Source organism: Sciurus carolinensis, chromosome 8 (genome assembly GCF_902686445.1).
Source record: "Sciurus carolinensis chromosome 8, mSciCar1.2, whole genome shotgun sequence".
NCBI lineage: Eukaryota > Metazoa > Chordata > Mammalia > Rodentia > Sciuridae > Sciurus > Sciurus carolinensis.
In genome coordinates, this window is record NC_062220.1 from 102,029,131 (window position 1) to 102,048,012 (window position 18,882).

The following is an 18,882-nucleotide window of genomic DNA, read 5'->3' on the forward strand; positions in this document are numbered from 1 at the left end:
AGGAGCTCAAAGCTCAGACCGGTAAACATAAATGCTTTATTTACAAGGCTCACATTGCAAAGGCAAATGGCCTGGTCCAGGCTGCCTCTTTAAATCAGGGGCCCAGCCCCAGGCCTTCAAGGTCATCATCCTCTGCTCCGAAACCCGCAAAGCTGATAGGTTGGCAGGCCAGGCTGCGCAGGTTCACCAGGCAGGCAGTCTGGGTGGCACTGAAGTCAGGAACAGCCACCAACAGCACCATCTGGTCCTCAGGGCCTACAAAGGAGCCACATGGTATCCACCAAGGGTTCTGGGTGAGGTGTGCCTCACAGGAAAGGCCCCCAGAAGTAAAGAGGAGTCACAGTTGGGGTGACAACAGAAGTACATGGCTCAGAGCCATCTCAGCTCCCACCTTGTCAGCCTGGCCCCCTTTAATAACATAACGGTCATGAGGCAGATCCCAGGCAATCTAGTTCATGGGGGCTTTGCCCCAAGGTGAGAGCAAATTACTCCTGATAGCTCAGGGCTGTCAAAAGACAAAACTTACCTCGGATGATTTTGGAGCCAAAGCTGGGGGTGTTGCCACAAAAGTAGACATGAGGGCATTCCAGAAAGATGAATGGGTCAGTTTTGTAGAAGGGATAACAACCTGGAAAGGGACCTGTTGCTGAGCAGGGCTTCTCAGCCTGTATAGAGGATACCTGGGACTAGGCAGTTCTGCCATGGGGCTACCCTGCACAGGATGAGCAACAGCATTCCTCCCCTTACCCTCTAACTGCCAGTAGCAGGCCCCAGTTGTGACAAAAGTGTCATGTTACCATATGACATGAGGGGCAGGTCAGGGGCTCTGTTGCCTTTTCCCTCAGGGGTGAGGAGTGGGGATTATGTCATGCAAAACCCAAACTTCCAATATACTCCCATGGTCTTGAGCCCCAGAGAGCCATGGCCAAAGACAAAATTGATTCCAGAATAGCTTCCAGAACAGACTTCTTAGGCCTGCGCATGGCAGTGTAAGCTCAGGAACCTGTCTTGGCTCACAGATCCCGCCCTTGTGACTGTGCTGTTACCTAGGGTGTCAGGAGCTGTGGGGCTAATGTGACGGACCCGCAGGGTCCACTCCAGGATCTCTAAATGGTCTTCCATGCTGCTGTATCGGAAAATGTCACTCACATTCTGTCCTGATGTCCCCAGGAACCTGCAAGGCAAGGCTCTGCTGACCCTTGGCCTGGGGGCCACTGCTGTTGCTCCACCCACAACAGCCAGCCCAGAGCTCATATGGTACTTGTGGGGTGCTCCAGGCCAACCTTGTAAGAAAGATGGGTGCAAGAAGAACCTTTTGTTGCCCTGCCCCCTCCCCAACCTTCTCCCCTGCTCCTTATGCTATGCTAACTACCTGATTCCATCGATGGTGGCCTGGTAGGGGTTGGTGACCAGCTGCAGTGTGGAGTAGGCAGTGGCCAGTGGAAACATGCAGGGGTGCAGGGGCTGCTGGGGGAGTGTATAGTTGGTTGGATCAAATTCACCGGGCATCACATCCACGGGCACCGAGGCCTAAAGGGCACAGAGCAGGGAGAGTTTGCAGCACCTGAGGGAGCGCCCAACTCCCAAGTCAGCCACCCAATCTCCCAGTCCCCACCTGACAGCTTCACTGACTGAGGTCTCCACACCCTACCAGTCCCCAAAGTTGCTCACACTCAACTGCAGGAGGATCTCATCCAGCATCTTGACTGCTTCCACACTGGCTGCCTGGGTTTTCTTGGTGAGATACTTGGCCTGGGAGTAGAAACCCAGGAACCCCTTAGGCCCCGAGGTCAAAGGGATACCCAGAGCCCCCACCTAAGTCCTCAGCTGAGGAAAGCTGAGCAAAGCCCACCACCAGCAGAAAGATGTGGAGTTGCCCCATAGACCCCGCACTCCCCTCTGACCCCATACCCTCAAGAAGCAGGGCTAGTGTGAACACAGCCCTGGTGCAGGAGCCCATTTGCTGCAGCAGGAAGGCTGAATGCAGCCAGGCAGGCGCCATACCTTGTTGATAGAATCTCTGCTCTGGGTGCTATGGCTGAGGAGGTTGCCGGCAAGGATAACCCGGGAGACGTGGGCAGCGCTGCACTGTTCCCCTTCATCCCCGAGCTGCCCTGTCACCACGTCTACCAGCAGCTGAGTCCCCAGCAGGCTCTCACCACCGCCTCCACCCAGGCCCAGCCCGGACACCAGCAGCACAAACCTGCAGAGACAGTGGGGTCCTGCAGGGTGCTATGGAAAGACACACCTCTCCTTGCACTAGCACTGGGGCCCTGACCAGGGCTCCTCACCTGTCTGTGTCAAGAGGGGGTGCAGGCTTCTGAGGAGCAAGGTCGGCAAAGCAGTGGTCCTCTACCAGAAACTTTCCATCATCTCTCACGGAACCAAACACCGCCAGGACTGTTCCTGGGGAGCAGTGAGGTCAGGTGCTCCCACTTCCTCCCATCACCCAAATGGGCAGAACCACCAGCCCCTCTCAGCACACCAGTTAATTTTCTTTAGGACTCTGGGATTGAAACCAACTTCCTGCGGTCACTGTCCCTGGATAGAGGCTGGAAGATTGGTGTCACCCAGTGATGGCACCCTTCTTTCCCACAGACATAAGTGCACCAGCCTCGCATGCACAGGCCCTGACAGCCCCCACAGAGCCTCAATGCAACCACAGTGGGGTCTCTACTCACCTCCTACTAACATACCCTTGCTGGACTCCATACCCCCACCACTCACTTCTTCACTGAATCCTCCCCATACTAATATATTCATGCTGGGCTCTACCCACCCTCACTGGATTCCTACCTGTGACCAACTTTGACACATCGATGGTGCCTTTCAGTTTAATACGCTGCAATTCATCTTCCAAGACCAGCTCATCATCTGGGTGGATGTATTTGTTCCGAGGAGGCTGGGGGAGGAGGTTGTGCTGAAAGGCAGAGATGGTAGGTAGTCTTGGGATCATAACCACCAAAGTTCCTATATTTCAAGATGGCATGTAGCCCCTGCCCCCTCTGAACCTGCTTCTTCATCACCGTCCATGGGCAGAGGTCCATCCCCAATCCCTTGGGTCTACCAGGTGGCACATCCCACGTGATCATACCTCTTCGCTGATCTCACGCAGGATGGATGGCTGGAGCTGCATGGCCTTGAACAGAGTGCCCACTACACAGCACTTCTCCCCATGCTGCAGCTCACACAGCTTCTTTACTTCAACTTCACTGCCTGGGTAAGAGGAGTACAGACTCAGAAACCAGGTGGTCTGACCCCTGACCAAGCACCCAGAGGCCCTGCCCAGCCCTCTACCACAGGGCACTTACAAAGGGCCTTACCAGAGTGCTGCAAGTCTGGGCTCTGTCCTTTACCAGGAAGGAGAGGACATAAAGTGAAAGACCCCGTGGACCTCAGCACAACAATGAAGGGGGGGTCTGCCACAGGGACAAGGCCTATGAGGGTGGCAGGGCCCCAGATGCCAAGTGTCCACCTAAGAGGCAGAGGCAAAGAGGGACAGACATGCAGAGGTGAGGCCATGTGAAGACAGACACCAGAGTGCTATGGTCACAAGCCTGGGAATGCCTAGAACCACCAGAAGCTGGAAGAGGCAGGAAGGATCCTCCCCTAGAGTCTCCAGAAGGAATCAACCCTACTGACACCTTGATTTCAGACTTCTGGCTTCTAGAACTGAGAGAATAAATATTATTGTCTTAAGTCAGCTAGTTTGTGGTACTTTTTTACAATGGCCATAGGAAACTAGTACAGAGCATTACTTCACTTATGCTTAAATGATAACAGTCATTCTTAGAAAGAGGCATGCTAAATCCTAACAGAGCCCTGCCCTAAAAATACTACAATTTATGAGTTTTCATTCTCCTGGTCTACCCTCTGTCCCCAAATGCTTCATCCTCTGAAAATAGAAATACCCAAAGGTCAGACTTCTATCCCCCTCCACTGCAGTATGTTCTGCTCCCTCTGGAGTCAGGCAGCCCTGATCACCAGGAGTACTCACAATCCTAGGGTAAACTACGACACATGGGAATGTTCCCTACATTCTAGAGAAAAGCTGCAAGGAGCCAGGGTGGGCAGGAGGAAAGAATACAAGTCTCTGAAGGACTGTGGATTCATCAAAATGGATTCCCATGCCTGGGAAACACCCCTGTGGGGAGGAGGCACAGTAATGTGAAGGGCATGTAGTCCCTCAGCTCAGTTGACCCTTGCACAGTCTAACTCCCTCCTGCCCTGGAAGAACCAAGAACATTCCTCAGAGCTACATCTGGGGAGGCACACAGAGGGGAGTAGTTTGAAACAAGATAAGAGGGGCACCACCACCAGTCAGAAACATCAGACACCGATAGAAACAATTCCAAATTTCTACCTGTGGTATTCTGCCAGAGTTTGGATGTGGCTTGCCTTGCAAAGGTTAGTGTGCTGAAGTTTTGGTCCCTAGTGTAATAGTGTGAGAGGTGGAGGGATGTTTATAAGGTGGAATTTAGTGGAAGGTCCTTATCTCACTGCAGGAGCTGCCCTCAGAAGGGATTAAGGCAGCTCTTGGGGGATTCCTGAGCCAACAGACAGTATACAAGTAATTGTCCATGAACAAAGAGGGAGCTGAGGTTGAAAATATGGAGAAGGCTCTGACAGGTTAAGATCACCAAAGGTGGCCTCCCGAAGGACATGCCACTTTAGCTGAGATTGTAAAGCCAGAGGACTAGGGAGAGAATGTGCCAGTCAAAGAAAAAAGCCTAGAGCGGGAAGACTTGGCATGTTCAGGGAATAGGTGAGTGGAGAGAGACCAATTCTGAGAGGCAGGCTGAACTTTGGTAAGGAAGCCAGGCTACACGGAGAAGCCTCATGTGGATACCCTGGGTGACAGCCAGCATCCACCACCAGGCCTGTGAGTGACCTGCTGCTATTCACCTCATTCATTGTGGCAGCTACCTGAATTTTTGCCCATGGTTAATGAGTGGAATGAAATGGCTGTTGTCCATCACCTGGGAACATTGTTAGTACTGGGAAAGAATGTAGTAGTGCTATAAAGTCCCTTAAAGGTGGTTCTGAAGTTGGGTCCAAGTAGCAGGAGGGTCCGCAGACAGTGTCCCAAGGGCTTAAAGGAAAGTGAGGAAAAGGCTCCCAGCAGCTGGAGGAAGAAGCCCCTTGTTATGTGGTAGAGGACAGGCAAATAGAACTTTGGTCTGAGGTAAAGAAAACATCACATCCCCAAAGAATTTGCTGATCCAGCTAGCAGACTTCCGGGCCCAGGTTCTCCCACTGCCTAAATAAACTGAGAGTTAATCCAATGGTTCAGTGAGGGGTAGGATGGGCCTGAGAGCCAGTGTTTCTCAAAGTTCCCAATGGTTCCCTGGGCTGCGATTCACCAAGTCTGGTGCTAGGAACGACTAAGGCAGGGTCATACATATAAAACACATTCATTTAAAAACACAATAGGAGTTGGATTTGAAAACTACATGGAAAACCAACCATTCATGCAAATCATGAGAATGTAATATCACCTAAAAGTTAAAAGTGGGAGATGGAGGTCCTTCTTTACCACTGAGAATAACCTAATTACAGGTACAATCACCAAAGAAGAAATGAGGAAAAGGAAATGGGTCATGTTGCCCAGGCTACTTTATTAGGAAAAGACAGAGGAAGCCCAAGGGACAGAAGACTCAAGGCCACCAAATACAGGAAGTCAGGAGAAGCCATCAATGAAGTGAGGAGAGGGATCCCTGGAGACCATAGTGTGCATCTCCAGCAATCTTGTCTTTTGGTGCCAGGCCTGCCATACTGAGGGGCTCTTTAGCTATAGTGGACAAACAGCTGAATAATTTACACTGAAGATAGGAAAAACATTTCCCTCTGCTAATGAAATATTCACTGTCACGGCCAGAACTAAACCCTCACCTCAGACCAGTCTCTGAACTAAATCTAACTAACCACAGGTTACCTGAACTTGATTATTACCTTAAGAAGAAACTAAAGGATAAAGAGGTTAATTTTCCTAAGGTAACCAGGAAGTAGGATAAGTTAGAGAAAAATTTTGGTTCTAGGTTCTGAGTTGGTGGGGGGATTACCCCCTAAACTCACTCACCCCAGTGCTGCTGGGCCCGGTTCACCAAGAAGGGTCTCATCTGGATGAGGCGGGTGGCATAAATGTGGGCGTACTGTCGACTAAAGCTTCTCTCCCCCAGCCTGAAGGGTTGTGAGGAGTTGGTGTAAGTTGCCACAGGCACCCGGGCAAAGGTGGCATTATTGACCGATGGTGGAGACAGCAAAGTGTGGGCCCTCTGGGCTGCCTGTTCAGAAAACATGGCTGTACTCTTGGTTTGCTTTATCTGTCAGACAGTTGTGCCCAGGCCAAAGAGGATCACTGTAAGGAAACAAAGGCATTTTTGCAACCCCTGTCCCAGCCCAAGCCAGCAACTCTGCTGATGATTCAACCAAGCTGCCCATACTTCACTCAAAAGACCCTGGAAAGAAAGAGAACAGAAGCTGGGTGTGGTGCACATGTCTGTAATCCCAGCTGCTAAGAGGCTGAGGCAGGAGGATCACAAGTTCAAAGCCAGCCTCAACAACTCAGGCCCTAAGCAACTTAGCAAGACCCTGTCTCAAAATAAAAAACAAAAAGGTCTGGAAATGTGGCTCAGTAGTTAAAGATCCGTGAATTCAATCCCTGGTACCAAATAAATAAATAAATAAATGGTGGGGACATAGACATGGAACTATCATGTCTGGATACTGGATACAGATGTCTCACCCTATAATCCTAGGCCAGGCAGGGAGAAAAGAAAAGCTAAGAGCATTTCTCCCATCTGGAGCTCTCTCCAAATCCCAGACTCAGGCATCCACTCAGGCATTTCCACCTGGACAGCTACCAGGGTCTCAAACTTAGCACACCCCAAATGGAATTTCTGATTTGCTTCCATCCAGCTCCCCAGTATTGGCTCCATCTTAGAGAATGAGGCCAGCCTTATTACTAAATAAGCTTACCATTAAAGAATAATAACCAAGTAATAAAAATAAAACTAATTTAAATAAAACATAAATCAATTGCTGCTCTGCTGGAAACTCTCCAAAGATTTCCTATTTCACTTCGTAAAGCCCTATGTTCTTACAGTGGCCTATGAGATCTGCCCCAGTGATCCTCCCTTACCATGTCTTTCACCCCTCCTAGGGACCCTCCCACAGCAGGGGCTCCAGAAGAGATCTCTGTACTCCTGTTGGCTCCTCTCCCATATACCTCACTGGTTATTCCTCTTCAAGTCCTTACTCAAAACTCACCTACTCCCCTCCATCTAATTTACAAGTGCAACCTTCCCCGGTATGTCTGCTTCTCCAATTGTTGTTTATAGCATTTGTCTCCCTACAAACTATATATTTTAGGTTTGTCTGCCTCCTCCAACTAGACGATAAGCTCCAGGAGGGCAAAGCTTCTTGTTTTATTCCTGGAGATATTACCAGCACCTAGAACTGCACTGTTTCCTATGGAGTTCAACCGAGGTGTACCTGCAGGATGTACATCGGATTTTGAAAAGTAATACAAAGAATATCCCAAGATATTCTTCACACACAGTTGAAATGACAATAGTTTGGATATATTGCCAAAAGAGCTTCGTCGTCCCCCCTCCCCCACGTTGTTGTTTTGTTTTGTTTAGGAAGTTCAAAACCCCTTAGCAGGTTCGTGTTCTCTCTACTGGACAGCTCTGCTGCATAATGCAAGCTATCGTTATTTGCCGAAAGACTGACTCTGAATCAACTTTAAGCCAAATGTGCACCACAGTGGCTGCGGCCCGCCCGCTAACACGCAGCATGAGGCGGGCAACGGACCCACCCGCGGCGGCCCTCCCCTCGCGCCCGGAACTCGGTCCCGTGTGGCAGTTCGGAATGTCCCCCGAGATGTCAATTGCGGCACAGAGAGCCCTCCACCCGGACCCGTGGCCTTCGGCCTACCGAACTCCACAGTCTGCACTCACCACGCAGCGCGCCACATCCCGCGAATCCCCGCGCGCTCGGCCCGCCCATCATCACATCCCGCCAATCCTGGCGCTCCTGTCTCGCCCATCACCGCGCCCTGCCAATCCCCGCGCGTCTGGCCCGCCCATAGCCGCTTCTTGCCAATCGTTGCCAGTTCAGCTCCGTCCATCATCTTGCGCCGTATCCCGCCGATCCCCGCGCGCCCAGCACCCTAGAAGCTCAAGCCGAGGGAACGCAAATCCAGGTCCCAGGTTCCCTTGGCAACGCGGGGAGGGAAAGGCGCCCCGGGTCCCGTACGCATGCGTGCACGCTGGGAGCTGGGTGGTTGGGCGCGCGGTGGGAGGTGCCTGGTCGCTTTGGCCCTGGTGGACTGTCAGGCCCCGCCCAGAAGCCCCTACCCAAAATCGCCGGTCTTGTCTCCCTGGGTCTCTCCAGGTCCTCGCGTTCCTTGCAGAGGGTCTCACCTGAGCGCAAGTGACCGCAAGCGAGATGATCCTGGCGGAAGGGAGGAGGCGCCAGCTGCAAACCCGAAAGGGGTGTAGTTCTGCCGAAGGAGGTGGAGTGGGCGCGGGAGCAGTCTTGCAGCTCTGCATCCGACCCCGGCGGGCTGCTGTCATTTCCTCCCCAACCGCCATCCCATACTCCCCACTCTCTGGTGTCCTCCTGACCTCAGAATTCGTACTCTACCCTTTAATTCGTAGAATTTCTAACCGAACCCAGAAGTCCTTCCCTGAACAGTTTTCCTCCCACTCCCACCTTTGCTGTGACTCTCCGTCTGGCTTGCCTTGGTGTTCCCTAAGTCTAGGTTTTGTCTCCACAAGAAATAGATATGAACTCACAAAATCTCCTGTAGTGAGCCAGCATCATGGCGCACACCTGTAATCACAGCTACTGCGACCTTGAGGCAGGAGGATTCCAGGTTCGAGGCTAACCTGAGCAGTTAAGCCCTGTTACAAAATAAAATGAAAAGGGATGGGGATGTAACCTAGTGATAGAGGATCCCTGGGTTCAAGTCCCAGTACTTCTGAGGGGCGGGGGGTTGTAGGAAAACTCCTGTAATAGATTTACCTCTGTTCTAAGTACTCGACACTTTTATCTACCCTTTGAAGCTTGCACTGTTCTTCCATTTTACAAATAAAGAAACTGAGGAAAATTAGGGTTAACCCAGTTAGTGAGCAAAAACTGGGATTCACATAAGGACAGCCTGGCTGCTGATAACATTGTACTGTGCTGAGACTTTACTTGTAACATTGTACATGTACTGGGAAAACATAGTTTTCTTTTACAATTAGGATACCTTTTATTTCTTATTCTTGCCTAATTACTCTGGTTGGAATTTTCAACACTATGTTGAGTAGTGAAAATGATCTTAAAGGAAAAATGTTAAAAAGTCAGCATTGAGTGTGATGTTAGCGGTGGATCCTTCATATGTGGATTTTATTATTTGAGATAGTTTCCATATATTCCTAGTTTGCTGAAGTTTTTGTTTTATCATAAGGTGTTAAATTTTGTCAAATACTTTTCTCTGCATAAACTGAAATGATCATGTCGTTTCCCCCTGCTCCTTTCATTCAGGTGATCTATTACATTTTTAAATTTTGTTAGGTCAGACCATTTTTGCATTTCAGAAGCAAATCCCACTTGGTAGACAGTAACCACTTAGTGGAACTACAAACCAATGTTACAGCAATACTAGCTTTTATAATAACCCTTTTTGCCTTTACCAGAGGTCTTTATTTATTTATTTTCTTGGTTTTGAGTTACTGTCATTTCAACTTGCAGGACTCCCTTTTGCATTCCTTGTAGCATAAGTCTAATGATAATGAACTACATCAGATGTTGTTTATCTGAGAACATTTTAATTTCTCTCTCATTTTTGAAGGACAGTTTTGCCAGAAATATGATAATATGATTCTTGATGGACAACCCCCCCACCCACCCCCACCAGCTCTTAGAATATATGAATCCACTGCTTCTGGCTTCCAAGGTTTCTGATGAGAAATCTGACCATCTTTTTGAGGATCCCTTATATTTGATTTGTCACTTCTCTCTTGCTGCCTTCAAGATTGTCTCCTTGAACAGTTTATAGGTCCAGGGGTACAAGTGGAAATGAGGTATAACTTCTCATGTTGTATAGCACAGGAGGGTAACTGTGGTTGACAGTAGTAATTATATGTTTCAAAATAGTTAATAGGGTCTGTGGTTTTGGCTCAGTGGCAGAGCACTTGCCTAGCATGTACAAGTCACTGGGTTCAATTCTCAGCACCACATATAAATAAATAAAAAACAAAGGCCTATTGCCACTAAAAAATTTTATTAAAAAAATAGCTAATAGAATTTTGAATGTTTCTAACACAAAGAAATGGTGAATGTTTAAGTTGATGGATAGGCCAATTACCCTGATTGTTCATTGTATACATAAATTGATGTCACACTATACTCCATAAATATGTACAATTATAGTGTCAAAATTTAAAAAAATATTTTTAAAAGATTGTCTTCTTGTCTTTGGTTTTTAGCAGCTTAATTATATAGTTGACCTTCTGTGTCCATGGGATCTGCATCTGTGGCTACTAAAGGTCACTTTAAAGGACTTGGGCATTTACCAATTTTGGTATCTGTTGGTGGTGCTATAACCAATCCACCATGAGTACTGTGACATGACTTGTATCACTTTTTTTCCCTCAGTTTGGGTATCAGGGTTTAACCTACCTAGAGGTTTAGTTCATTTTGTTTGTTTGTTTTGTTTTTTAGCTTTTTGGATGCTTATAGTCATATCATTCATCAAATTTGGGAAAATTTTAGCCATTATTTCTTCAAATAATCCCTTGTATTCTTTTTTCTAGAATTCTCATCATGGATACATTGGTCTGCTTGATGGTGTTCCACAGGTCCCTTAGTCTCTGTTCACTTTTCTGCAACATTTTTTTCTTTCTGTTCTTCAGATTTTATAATTTAGATTGTTTAATCCTCAAGTTTGCTGAAATTTGTCCTTGAATCTCTCTAATGAATATTTCATTTTAGTTATTGTATGTTCTAGCTCCATAATTATTTTTTCTAATTGTTTTAATTTATTCTTTTTAGATATACATGACAGTAGAATATATTTTGACATATTATACATACATGGATTATAACTAATTCTAATTAGGATTCCACTCTTGAGATTGTACAGGATGTGGAGTTTCACTGGTGGTGTATTCATTTATGAACATAGGAAAGTTATGTCTAATTCATTCTACTGTCTTTCCTTCATTTTATTATGGAGTTAGAGGCTGGGGCAGGAGTTGCTGCAGTTTCCAAATAAAGAATGTCTACTACCTCAACTGTACCTCACATCTTCCTTTACCTGCTGGAATCCAGAATCTGTTTCCCAGGGTGTGAGACTCCATCCTGACATGTGTCTATGAAATGGCCACTCTGAAGCTGAACCATGCTTTCAATGCAAAAAACATGAATTCTTTATTGGATTATTGAAGGAAAACTGCTACCAATGCCAAGAGTTTATAGTCCAGATCTGGCAAAACTGATAAGAACAACATTAAGTGAAAGGTCTGAAGAAAGACCCTCTATGAGGAGCATGCTGAGGTGGCCAAGATAAAACACGAATTCTCCTTGATTTGGAGGCTACAAAGGCAAAAACCTCTAAAAATAACATTAAAACGACAACTCTAAATCCAAGCCTGTTGTTAGTGTGGTTTTCTAGAAAGGCAGAATCAAATCATGAAGTAATCTATCCCCAACCACATTCTGCTGAGGGTTCCAAGACATGTGTAATGAATGAAGATAAATGTCCCAGGAGAAACCCGTGGTTGTCAGTCCCTTGAAATCACCTGCTGTTCTGAAAGGCAACACTGGAAACCAGACATGAGCAATACCGCAGTCACCAGCCACATTCAGTAGGGTAAATATCAAATCTTACCTGCAGAAAGGAGGGATTCAATGAATGACAGCGTAGTTCTGAAGAATCAACCAAGACACTTAAATGCCTCTAATGAGCAAAAAGGTAAATGCAATATTTCTCAAGTAAAGGAATAGAGTTTGCAGAATAACACTAAGTCCAGAGCTCAATGTGAAAGTCTGATTCCCACATGGTCCTCTGTCAATGGCAGTGGGGAAGAGAGTGAACCCCTAAACAAAGGAACTTGTTGGAGCCCCTAAACAAAGACCAAAGGCCAAAGAACCAGGATTGAATTCACAAGAATATATTATAGAAAAACACAGAATTTACACAGATTTACAGCCACACAGCTCTAGGTTTGAACAATCCCTGTCTCCATGGTAATGGCAGAAGAAAAGAAAACAAGACTGAGCACAGTGAAGGAGAGCCAGGTCAACAGCGATCTCTTTGCATTCCAAGAGGCACCTTCTCAACTTTTGCACCTTCTTATCCCACTGTTGGAAAAGTGTCTATCATATTGACACAACAAAATGCTGAAAACCAAAGTAGAAAGGTTACTGGGTCTGTGAGTAGTTCAAGGAGCATTGAAATATCATCATCAAAAGATAGTCTGTTAGTCAGAGAGGAGGTGGCTAAAGCAGATCTGAGAAGAAATATTCCCCTCATGACTTTCAGTGAGGAAAATTTCTCTGAGGACAGCAGAGCCAGGGAAACTGCAGCGGGAAATCCAGTTTATACCTGACCAATAGCATCATTCAGGAGAGGAAACTGATTTATTGTTTGAGGATGAGTTAAGTTCTTCTACAAGTTCAACTGATTAGTCAGATAGGGACTCCAGGGAAGGGAAAAGTCATACAAATGAAGTGAGTAACTTGGTACAACTGATGACTAAGACCTTTAAAGTGGCTTCTAAAAGAGAGCTGTGAAGTTGACCATTAGCAAATTCAGTGCCAGATTTCAACTTCATCCAAAATATTGGAACATGTTGGTATTTGGTAGAGAAGTTGCAAAAGAGACAGAGGAACTCCAATTTTAAGTGCTGCCTTCAGCTAACATGCCAGGTTCTGAAAAAAAAAATTAGGAGAATAGTTGAAATCTTGAGAACTGATGTCATCAGCAGCCTGGGGACTCAGCTGTTAGAACAGGTATACGATCTTTTAGAAGAGGAGGATGAATGGAAGTGTGAGGTTCATTTATGGGAGCATGTGGGTGGAAAATACACAACTTGCAATATGAAAGTTTGCCATTTGAAATTTTGGAGAAAATAAATTTTTGAGAATTAGTTTTAATCTGCCCAATCTGAAGACCAATTTTCAAAGGTTTTTTGCTTTAAAAACAAACAATAAGAGTCATTTAGAGGCCATTCACTGTTCTTTTATCTCTTTGAGATTTTCAGTAATTACTGGGAAAAATTAGAACACAACAGAGAAATATGAAGCAAGTTCACAAAAGAAAAAGAAATCTTTGGCTTTCATATTACTTTTATGAGGAAAAATGTTATTTCTTTTTGGTTACAGATGAATGGGTACCAAAAGACAAATGTAGAATCTAGAATGTTATATCAGTCAGATTCTGCCAGTTTGTTATCTAGGTGGAGAAATAGATTCCTAGTGCTTCCTGCTCCACCATCTTTCCGGACATCACTTCTCAACTACTTATTAATACTTTTAAAAAGAAAATTAATCTGAAGAGACACTGAATTAAAAAAAAATAACAGCTTTAACAGCTGGTTTCTGGTCAGGCATATAAAGAGGTTGGATGTCACCACTCAATACTCACAATAAGAAATAAAAGTTGAATAAACTAAAAATTAACAACTTAGATCCATCATAGAATTAGGGTCTCAGGACAAACCATTGCAAGAGCAACTTGCTTCTGACAAGCAAAAACACAGGGTACTGAAGCAGACCAGATGGCCCAGGTGGACTCAGGGTACACTGCACGTGACCAGTGGTGTTGTGGAGACCTCTTACCTGAGGACAAGGTGAATTCAGCTGAATTCAGTCCTGGGGCATGAGAACTTATACTATAATTGAAAAGTGGTTGGAGCTTCAATATGGACAATCTCAAGAATTAAAAACTCCAGGAAAGCATGTCTTAGGAAGTGTGACTCCATACTTTCATGAGTTCTATCTCCAGAAGCCCCACCACGCTGTCACAATAAAGGGAAAAAGAAGTGAGAAAAGTCTTGCATATTTCAAAAACAACTATTAATAACTATTTTGAAATATTCCAGACCATTCTGTTTTTTTGTTTGTTGATTGGTTGGTCCATTTGTTGGGTATAAACCCAGGGTGCTTCACCACTGAGCTACATTCCCAGTCTTTTTTATTTTCTATTTTGAGATCGCTAAGTTGTTGAGGGTCTCACTAACTTGCTGAGCTGGTCTTGAACTTTCGCTCCTCCTGCCTCAGCCTCCTAAGTAGCTGGGACTGCAGGTGAACCATTGAGCCTAACTTTAGAGCATTCTGTTCTTTAAAAAAAATTTTTTTTAGTTGTAGGTGGATACAATACCTTTATTTATTTATTTTTATGTGGTCTGAGGATCGAACCCAGTATCTCACACACACTGGACAAACTCTCTACCACTGAGCCAAGACTCTAACATAAGCATTCTGTTCTTTTTTTTTTAATTTAAGCATTTGTTCTTTTTTTTAAATTTAATTTTTATTGTTTTAGTTTAGTTTATTGTTATATTTTCACATATATATTCCTATATGTGTTTATATACATTCATGTATATATGAATATGTTCTAGTAACAAATTCCTGCTCATACATTTTTATATATATTCAGTTAAAAATTATAAACTATAATTAAAACAATTATAAACATCTCGAAATAAAAATAACTATAAACAAATTTATACCCATTTAAATATTTTCGTGTATATTTTACATATATATTCATATTTGTATATATGGGTATAAATGGATATATGATATATATATGGATAAAAATGGTCAATCCCTAAACTAACCCTATTTTTCTACATTAGTCCTATATTTACCAATACACCTCAGAGAAACCTCTATACATATAAATCATAACATTTTACATGAATGTAGTTATGTATTTAGGGATATAAATTTAAAAATTCACATAAAAACTAATAGATATTGTGTATCTATATCTATATATCTCTCTCTCTATATATATACACACTCATTTACATGGGTATAACCCAGATTTCGCACATAATCACAATGCTTACCTTAAAAATATCCATAGATAAAAGAATATGTATGTACATTTTGATATATAATATTACCTCCATATTCATATTTATATACATATTGATATATATGTTCCAAAGGTAACTTGTCCCCTAAACCAAAGCTGTAACTCAGGGCTAACCCTAACCCTATTCTTAATTGTGAGCTTTTAAAACACAATTTATAAATATTACTTTGAATATCCATATATTTTTTCACATATATATTCTATATGTTTATATACATTCATATTCATATGTATGTACCCTAATGGCAACCAAAGTCCTACCCATTGATTTTCATATATATTCAGTTACATAATCATATCCTATATCTTCCCAAAATTGTAAACATCCATCTCAAAAGAAAAATAACTATATATAAATCCATAACCATTTAAATATTTTCATGTATATTTTCACATGTATATTCACATTTGTATTCATATATATGGATGAAAATGTTCAAACCCAGTATTATTGTGTTGTGGTCTATTTTGATTATTGAAGTTTAGAAGGATTGTTTGATATACATAGATGCTCCATTGTTTGGGGCATAAATATTTATGATTGTTATGTCTTATTGGTGTATAATTCCCTTAAGTGGTATGAAATGTCCTTCTTTGTCCCTTATGATTAACTTTGGCTTGAAGTCCACTTTATTTGATATGAGTATAGAAAGTCCTGCTTATTTATGAGATCCATTGTGAATGATACTTTTTTTCCCATCCTTTTACCTTCAGTCTGTGAATGTCTTTGCCTATGAGGTGAATCTCTTGGAGACAACATATTGTTGGGTCTTGGTTTTTAATTCAACCTGCCAGTCTATGTCTTTTGATTGATGAGTTTAGGCCATCAATGTTCAAAGTTATTATTGAGATATGATTTGTGTTTCTGGTCATTTGGGCTTATTTCTAGTTTTTAATTTTAATTAGTTTCTCCTTTGATTAACTATTTTCTTTAGTATAGTTCTTCCCTTCACTGGTTTTCACTTTTTTTTCCATTTTATTTTCATGGAATATTTTGTTGAGAATGTTCTGAAGTGCAGACTTTCTGGTTGTAAATTCTCTTAAATTTTGTTTATCATGCAAGGTTTTTATTTCATCTTCAAATCTGAAGCTTAATTTTGCTGGATATAGGATTCTTGGTTGGTATCCATTTTCTTTCAGAGCTTGTTATATGTTACTCAGGACCACCTAGCTTTGAGGGTATGGATTGAGAAATCAGCTGAGATCCATTTTGGTTTCCCCCCATATGTAATCTGATGTTTTTCTCTCACAGTCTTTAAAATTCTATCTTTATTCTGTATGCTGGGCATTTTCATTACAATGTGCCTTGATGTGGGTCTATTGTAATTTTGCACATTTGGGATCCTATAAGCCTCTTGTATTTTATTTTCCATTTCATTCTTTAGGTTTGGAAAATTTTCTGATATTATTTCATTGAAAAGATTGTGCATTCCTTTGGTTTGTATCTCTGCACCTTCATCAATCCTGTTGAATATTAAATTTGTGTTGTTTTTTTTTTTTCATGTTATCCTGTATTTCTGGGAAGTTCTGTTCATGGTTTCTTAACACCTTCTCTCTGTAGTCAACTCTATTTTCAAGATTATATATTTTGTCTTTATTTCCTGAAGTTTTGTCTTCCAAGTGGTATAGTCTATTATTGATGCTTTCAATTGAATTTTTAATTTGGTTTATTGTTGCCTTCATTTCAAGGATTTCTATTTGGTTTTTGGTTTTGTTCAGAATCTCTATCTCTTTTTTGTAGTGATCTTTTGCTACCTGTATTTGCTCTCTTATACCATCCTTTACTTCACAGATAAATTTAACTATGTATATTCTAACTCCTGTGACATTTCATCCACTGCAGTGTCAAAGGATTCTGTTATTGGAGTATCTTGATTTGCTTGGGGCTATTTGTTCCCTTGCTTTTTCATGTTGTTTGTATGTCTATTCATCTAATAGTATGGATCTGAAGCCTTAGAGTTTCTACCTTGTGGACTTACAGCGTCCCTGAAGGTTTCTAGTACCTCACTGTTTAGGGGGAGACAAAAATAACAACAACCAATGCAAACAACTTACAGCATGAAACCAAATAGTTCCCATTATAATGTCTATAATGTTAATTATCACAATAGACAGAAATGATATGATCAGTTATTGTCTATAATAAAAACAGCAAGTTTACAAAAGGGTTTACATTTTCAAATGGTGGACAGGGAGAGAACAGAAGTGATATATGACGTGATGATTATGAGGGAGGAGGAGAGAAGACAGAAGTAAAAGATTAAAGGAAGAGTGAAAGAGAGAACAATAGAGATTGACTGTTAGCAGAAGAAAAGAGAATCAAGGGAAACAGGTAGGAGAAAAATATATATAAAGTAAAAATTTTAAAAATTAAAAATAAAAATAAAAGAATACAAAACAAAACTAAAATATACTAATCAAACATTCTAGTTCCCAAAAAAACTAATCCATGTAAAATAACTGGCTTCAAAAAATGCTAGAGATGAGAGAAAAAAAGGAAACTGTATAAATGTTCATGTACCATTTCACAATTAAACAGTGAAAAAGAATTTAAAAAAAAAAAGAAAAGAAAAAATTTGACAGAAAGTTAAAGAATTCTTTCTGTTGGAGTTCAGAATATTCTCAGCTTCTCTTCTCAGCAGTTTTAGCGGGGGTCTTCTGGAGTGTGATTCTTTGGATTGCTGGAATGAGAGAGATCCTGAGCATTCTGTTTTTAACAAGACCTGCCCACAGGGAAATTTGTACCTAACTGGCTTGTTGGAAAGAGGTGGGTCTAGCTCTAGGCACTTCTGTCCTTCCTGTCTCGCCTGAAAGTTAGGGGTGGAAAAAAGAGCCTGAGCACAGCCCAGGAGCACAGGCTATAGAACACTCTCTGGTCACAAGCTATTGAACACTTTCTCTCCCCACACACCTCATAAATACTTTTGTGGGAATTTGGTGATGCTCAGTGGTGAAGCCAGCTGCACCTGTGCTCTAATGTATAGTTAACTTTTTGGTTACTGATTTAGTTTCTTCAGTCATCAGTTTCTTCTGGGGATGCTGTGATGGATTCCTGACATCTAGTCATAAGCACGTAAGTGGCAGTAGGCAATGGCATGGGTGTCTCTGATTGAACAATTCACAGGACTCTCAGGGTGTTTCCTCTGGTTGTGTGGAAGCCAACCCTGTTTCTGTGCTATATGGGAGGGGTGGAGATGCAGAGGAAGCTGAGAGTTCCAGGGGGTCCTGGGAGAAGCGGGTAGAGGTGCTGCTGACAGAGATAAGGTTCTATTTTGGAACTGTGTGGCTTTGCACGTCAGCAGAGCAACCTGGGGGATGATCCACAGACAGGAGGGGAAGGGCTGAGGTTAGGTTGCAAATGGAAGGTCAGAGGCTGCTCCAGATGCCTGAGGTGGCAGAGATAGTGCAATATATCACAGAGGAAAGGGGCAGTGAGGGCAGAGTGTGGTGACAGGGATGCATGGGCAGTGGAAAAGAGGCCAGTAAGAGAGGGTCTCCTTACTGCACCCACACTGCATGCATACACACACACACATGCATGCACATGCGCAAACCGTACCCCCCCCCATGCACACTTGCACATGCCCAGCACAGAGAGCAGGTACCAGGGGCCTCCTTTCTACTGCAGTGTCTTCCTTGGTGCACTGCCTCTGGCTAGCAGGGCAGGTCCCATGTTGATAATTTTTAGAGGAAGAGGTACTTTATTTACACAGCATCTATATAAGAGTCCTCTCAACCTTCACAGTTCTAGAGATTCACGTCACTTCACTCATTCA

At 43.3% G+C, this 18,882-nt stretch overlaps 1 protein-coding gene and 1 pseudogene across 5 annotated transcripts; one reads left to right on the forward strand and one right to left on the reverse strand.

The window, feature by feature from the left end:
- Positions 1-12: 12 nt before the first annotated feature.
- Positions 13-8,093, reverse strand: Pold2 (DNA polymerase delta 2, accessory subunit). Of its 5 annotated transcripts, none has more exons than XM_047561056.1 (11): positions 7,962-8,093; positions 6,080-6,358; positions 3,095-3,216; positions 2,797-2,920; positions 2,292-2,406; positions 2,005-2,203; positions 1,672-1,752; positions 1,373-1,530; positions 1,150-1,174; positions 527-628; positions 13-255 (listed from the first exon to the last, which is right to left on the reverse strand). In XM_047561056.1, the coding sequence occupies exons 2-11, from the start codon at positions 6,297-6,299 to the stop codon at positions 184-186; spliced, it is 1,218 nt and encodes a 405-aa protein (XP_047417012.1). In that variant the 5' UTR covers positions 6,300-6,358; positions 7,962-8,093; the 3' UTR covers positions 13-183. The 5 variants fall into 5 exon arrangements, 4 of the variants coding, with proteins under 4 accessions (XP_047417012.1, XP_047417010.1, XP_047417011.1 ...); XM_047561054.1 differs by having other exon boundaries at positions 1,150-1,283; XM_047561055.1 differs by lacking the exon at positions 7,962-8,093 and adding an exon at positions 7,820-7,837 and having other exon boundaries at positions 1,150-1,283.
- Positions 8,094-8,827: 734 nt separating this feature from the next.
- Positions 8,828-12,605, forward strand: LOC124991373 (serine/threonine-protein kinase Nek4-like; annotated as a pseudogene).
- Positions 12,606-18,882: the final 6,277 nt, after the last annotated feature.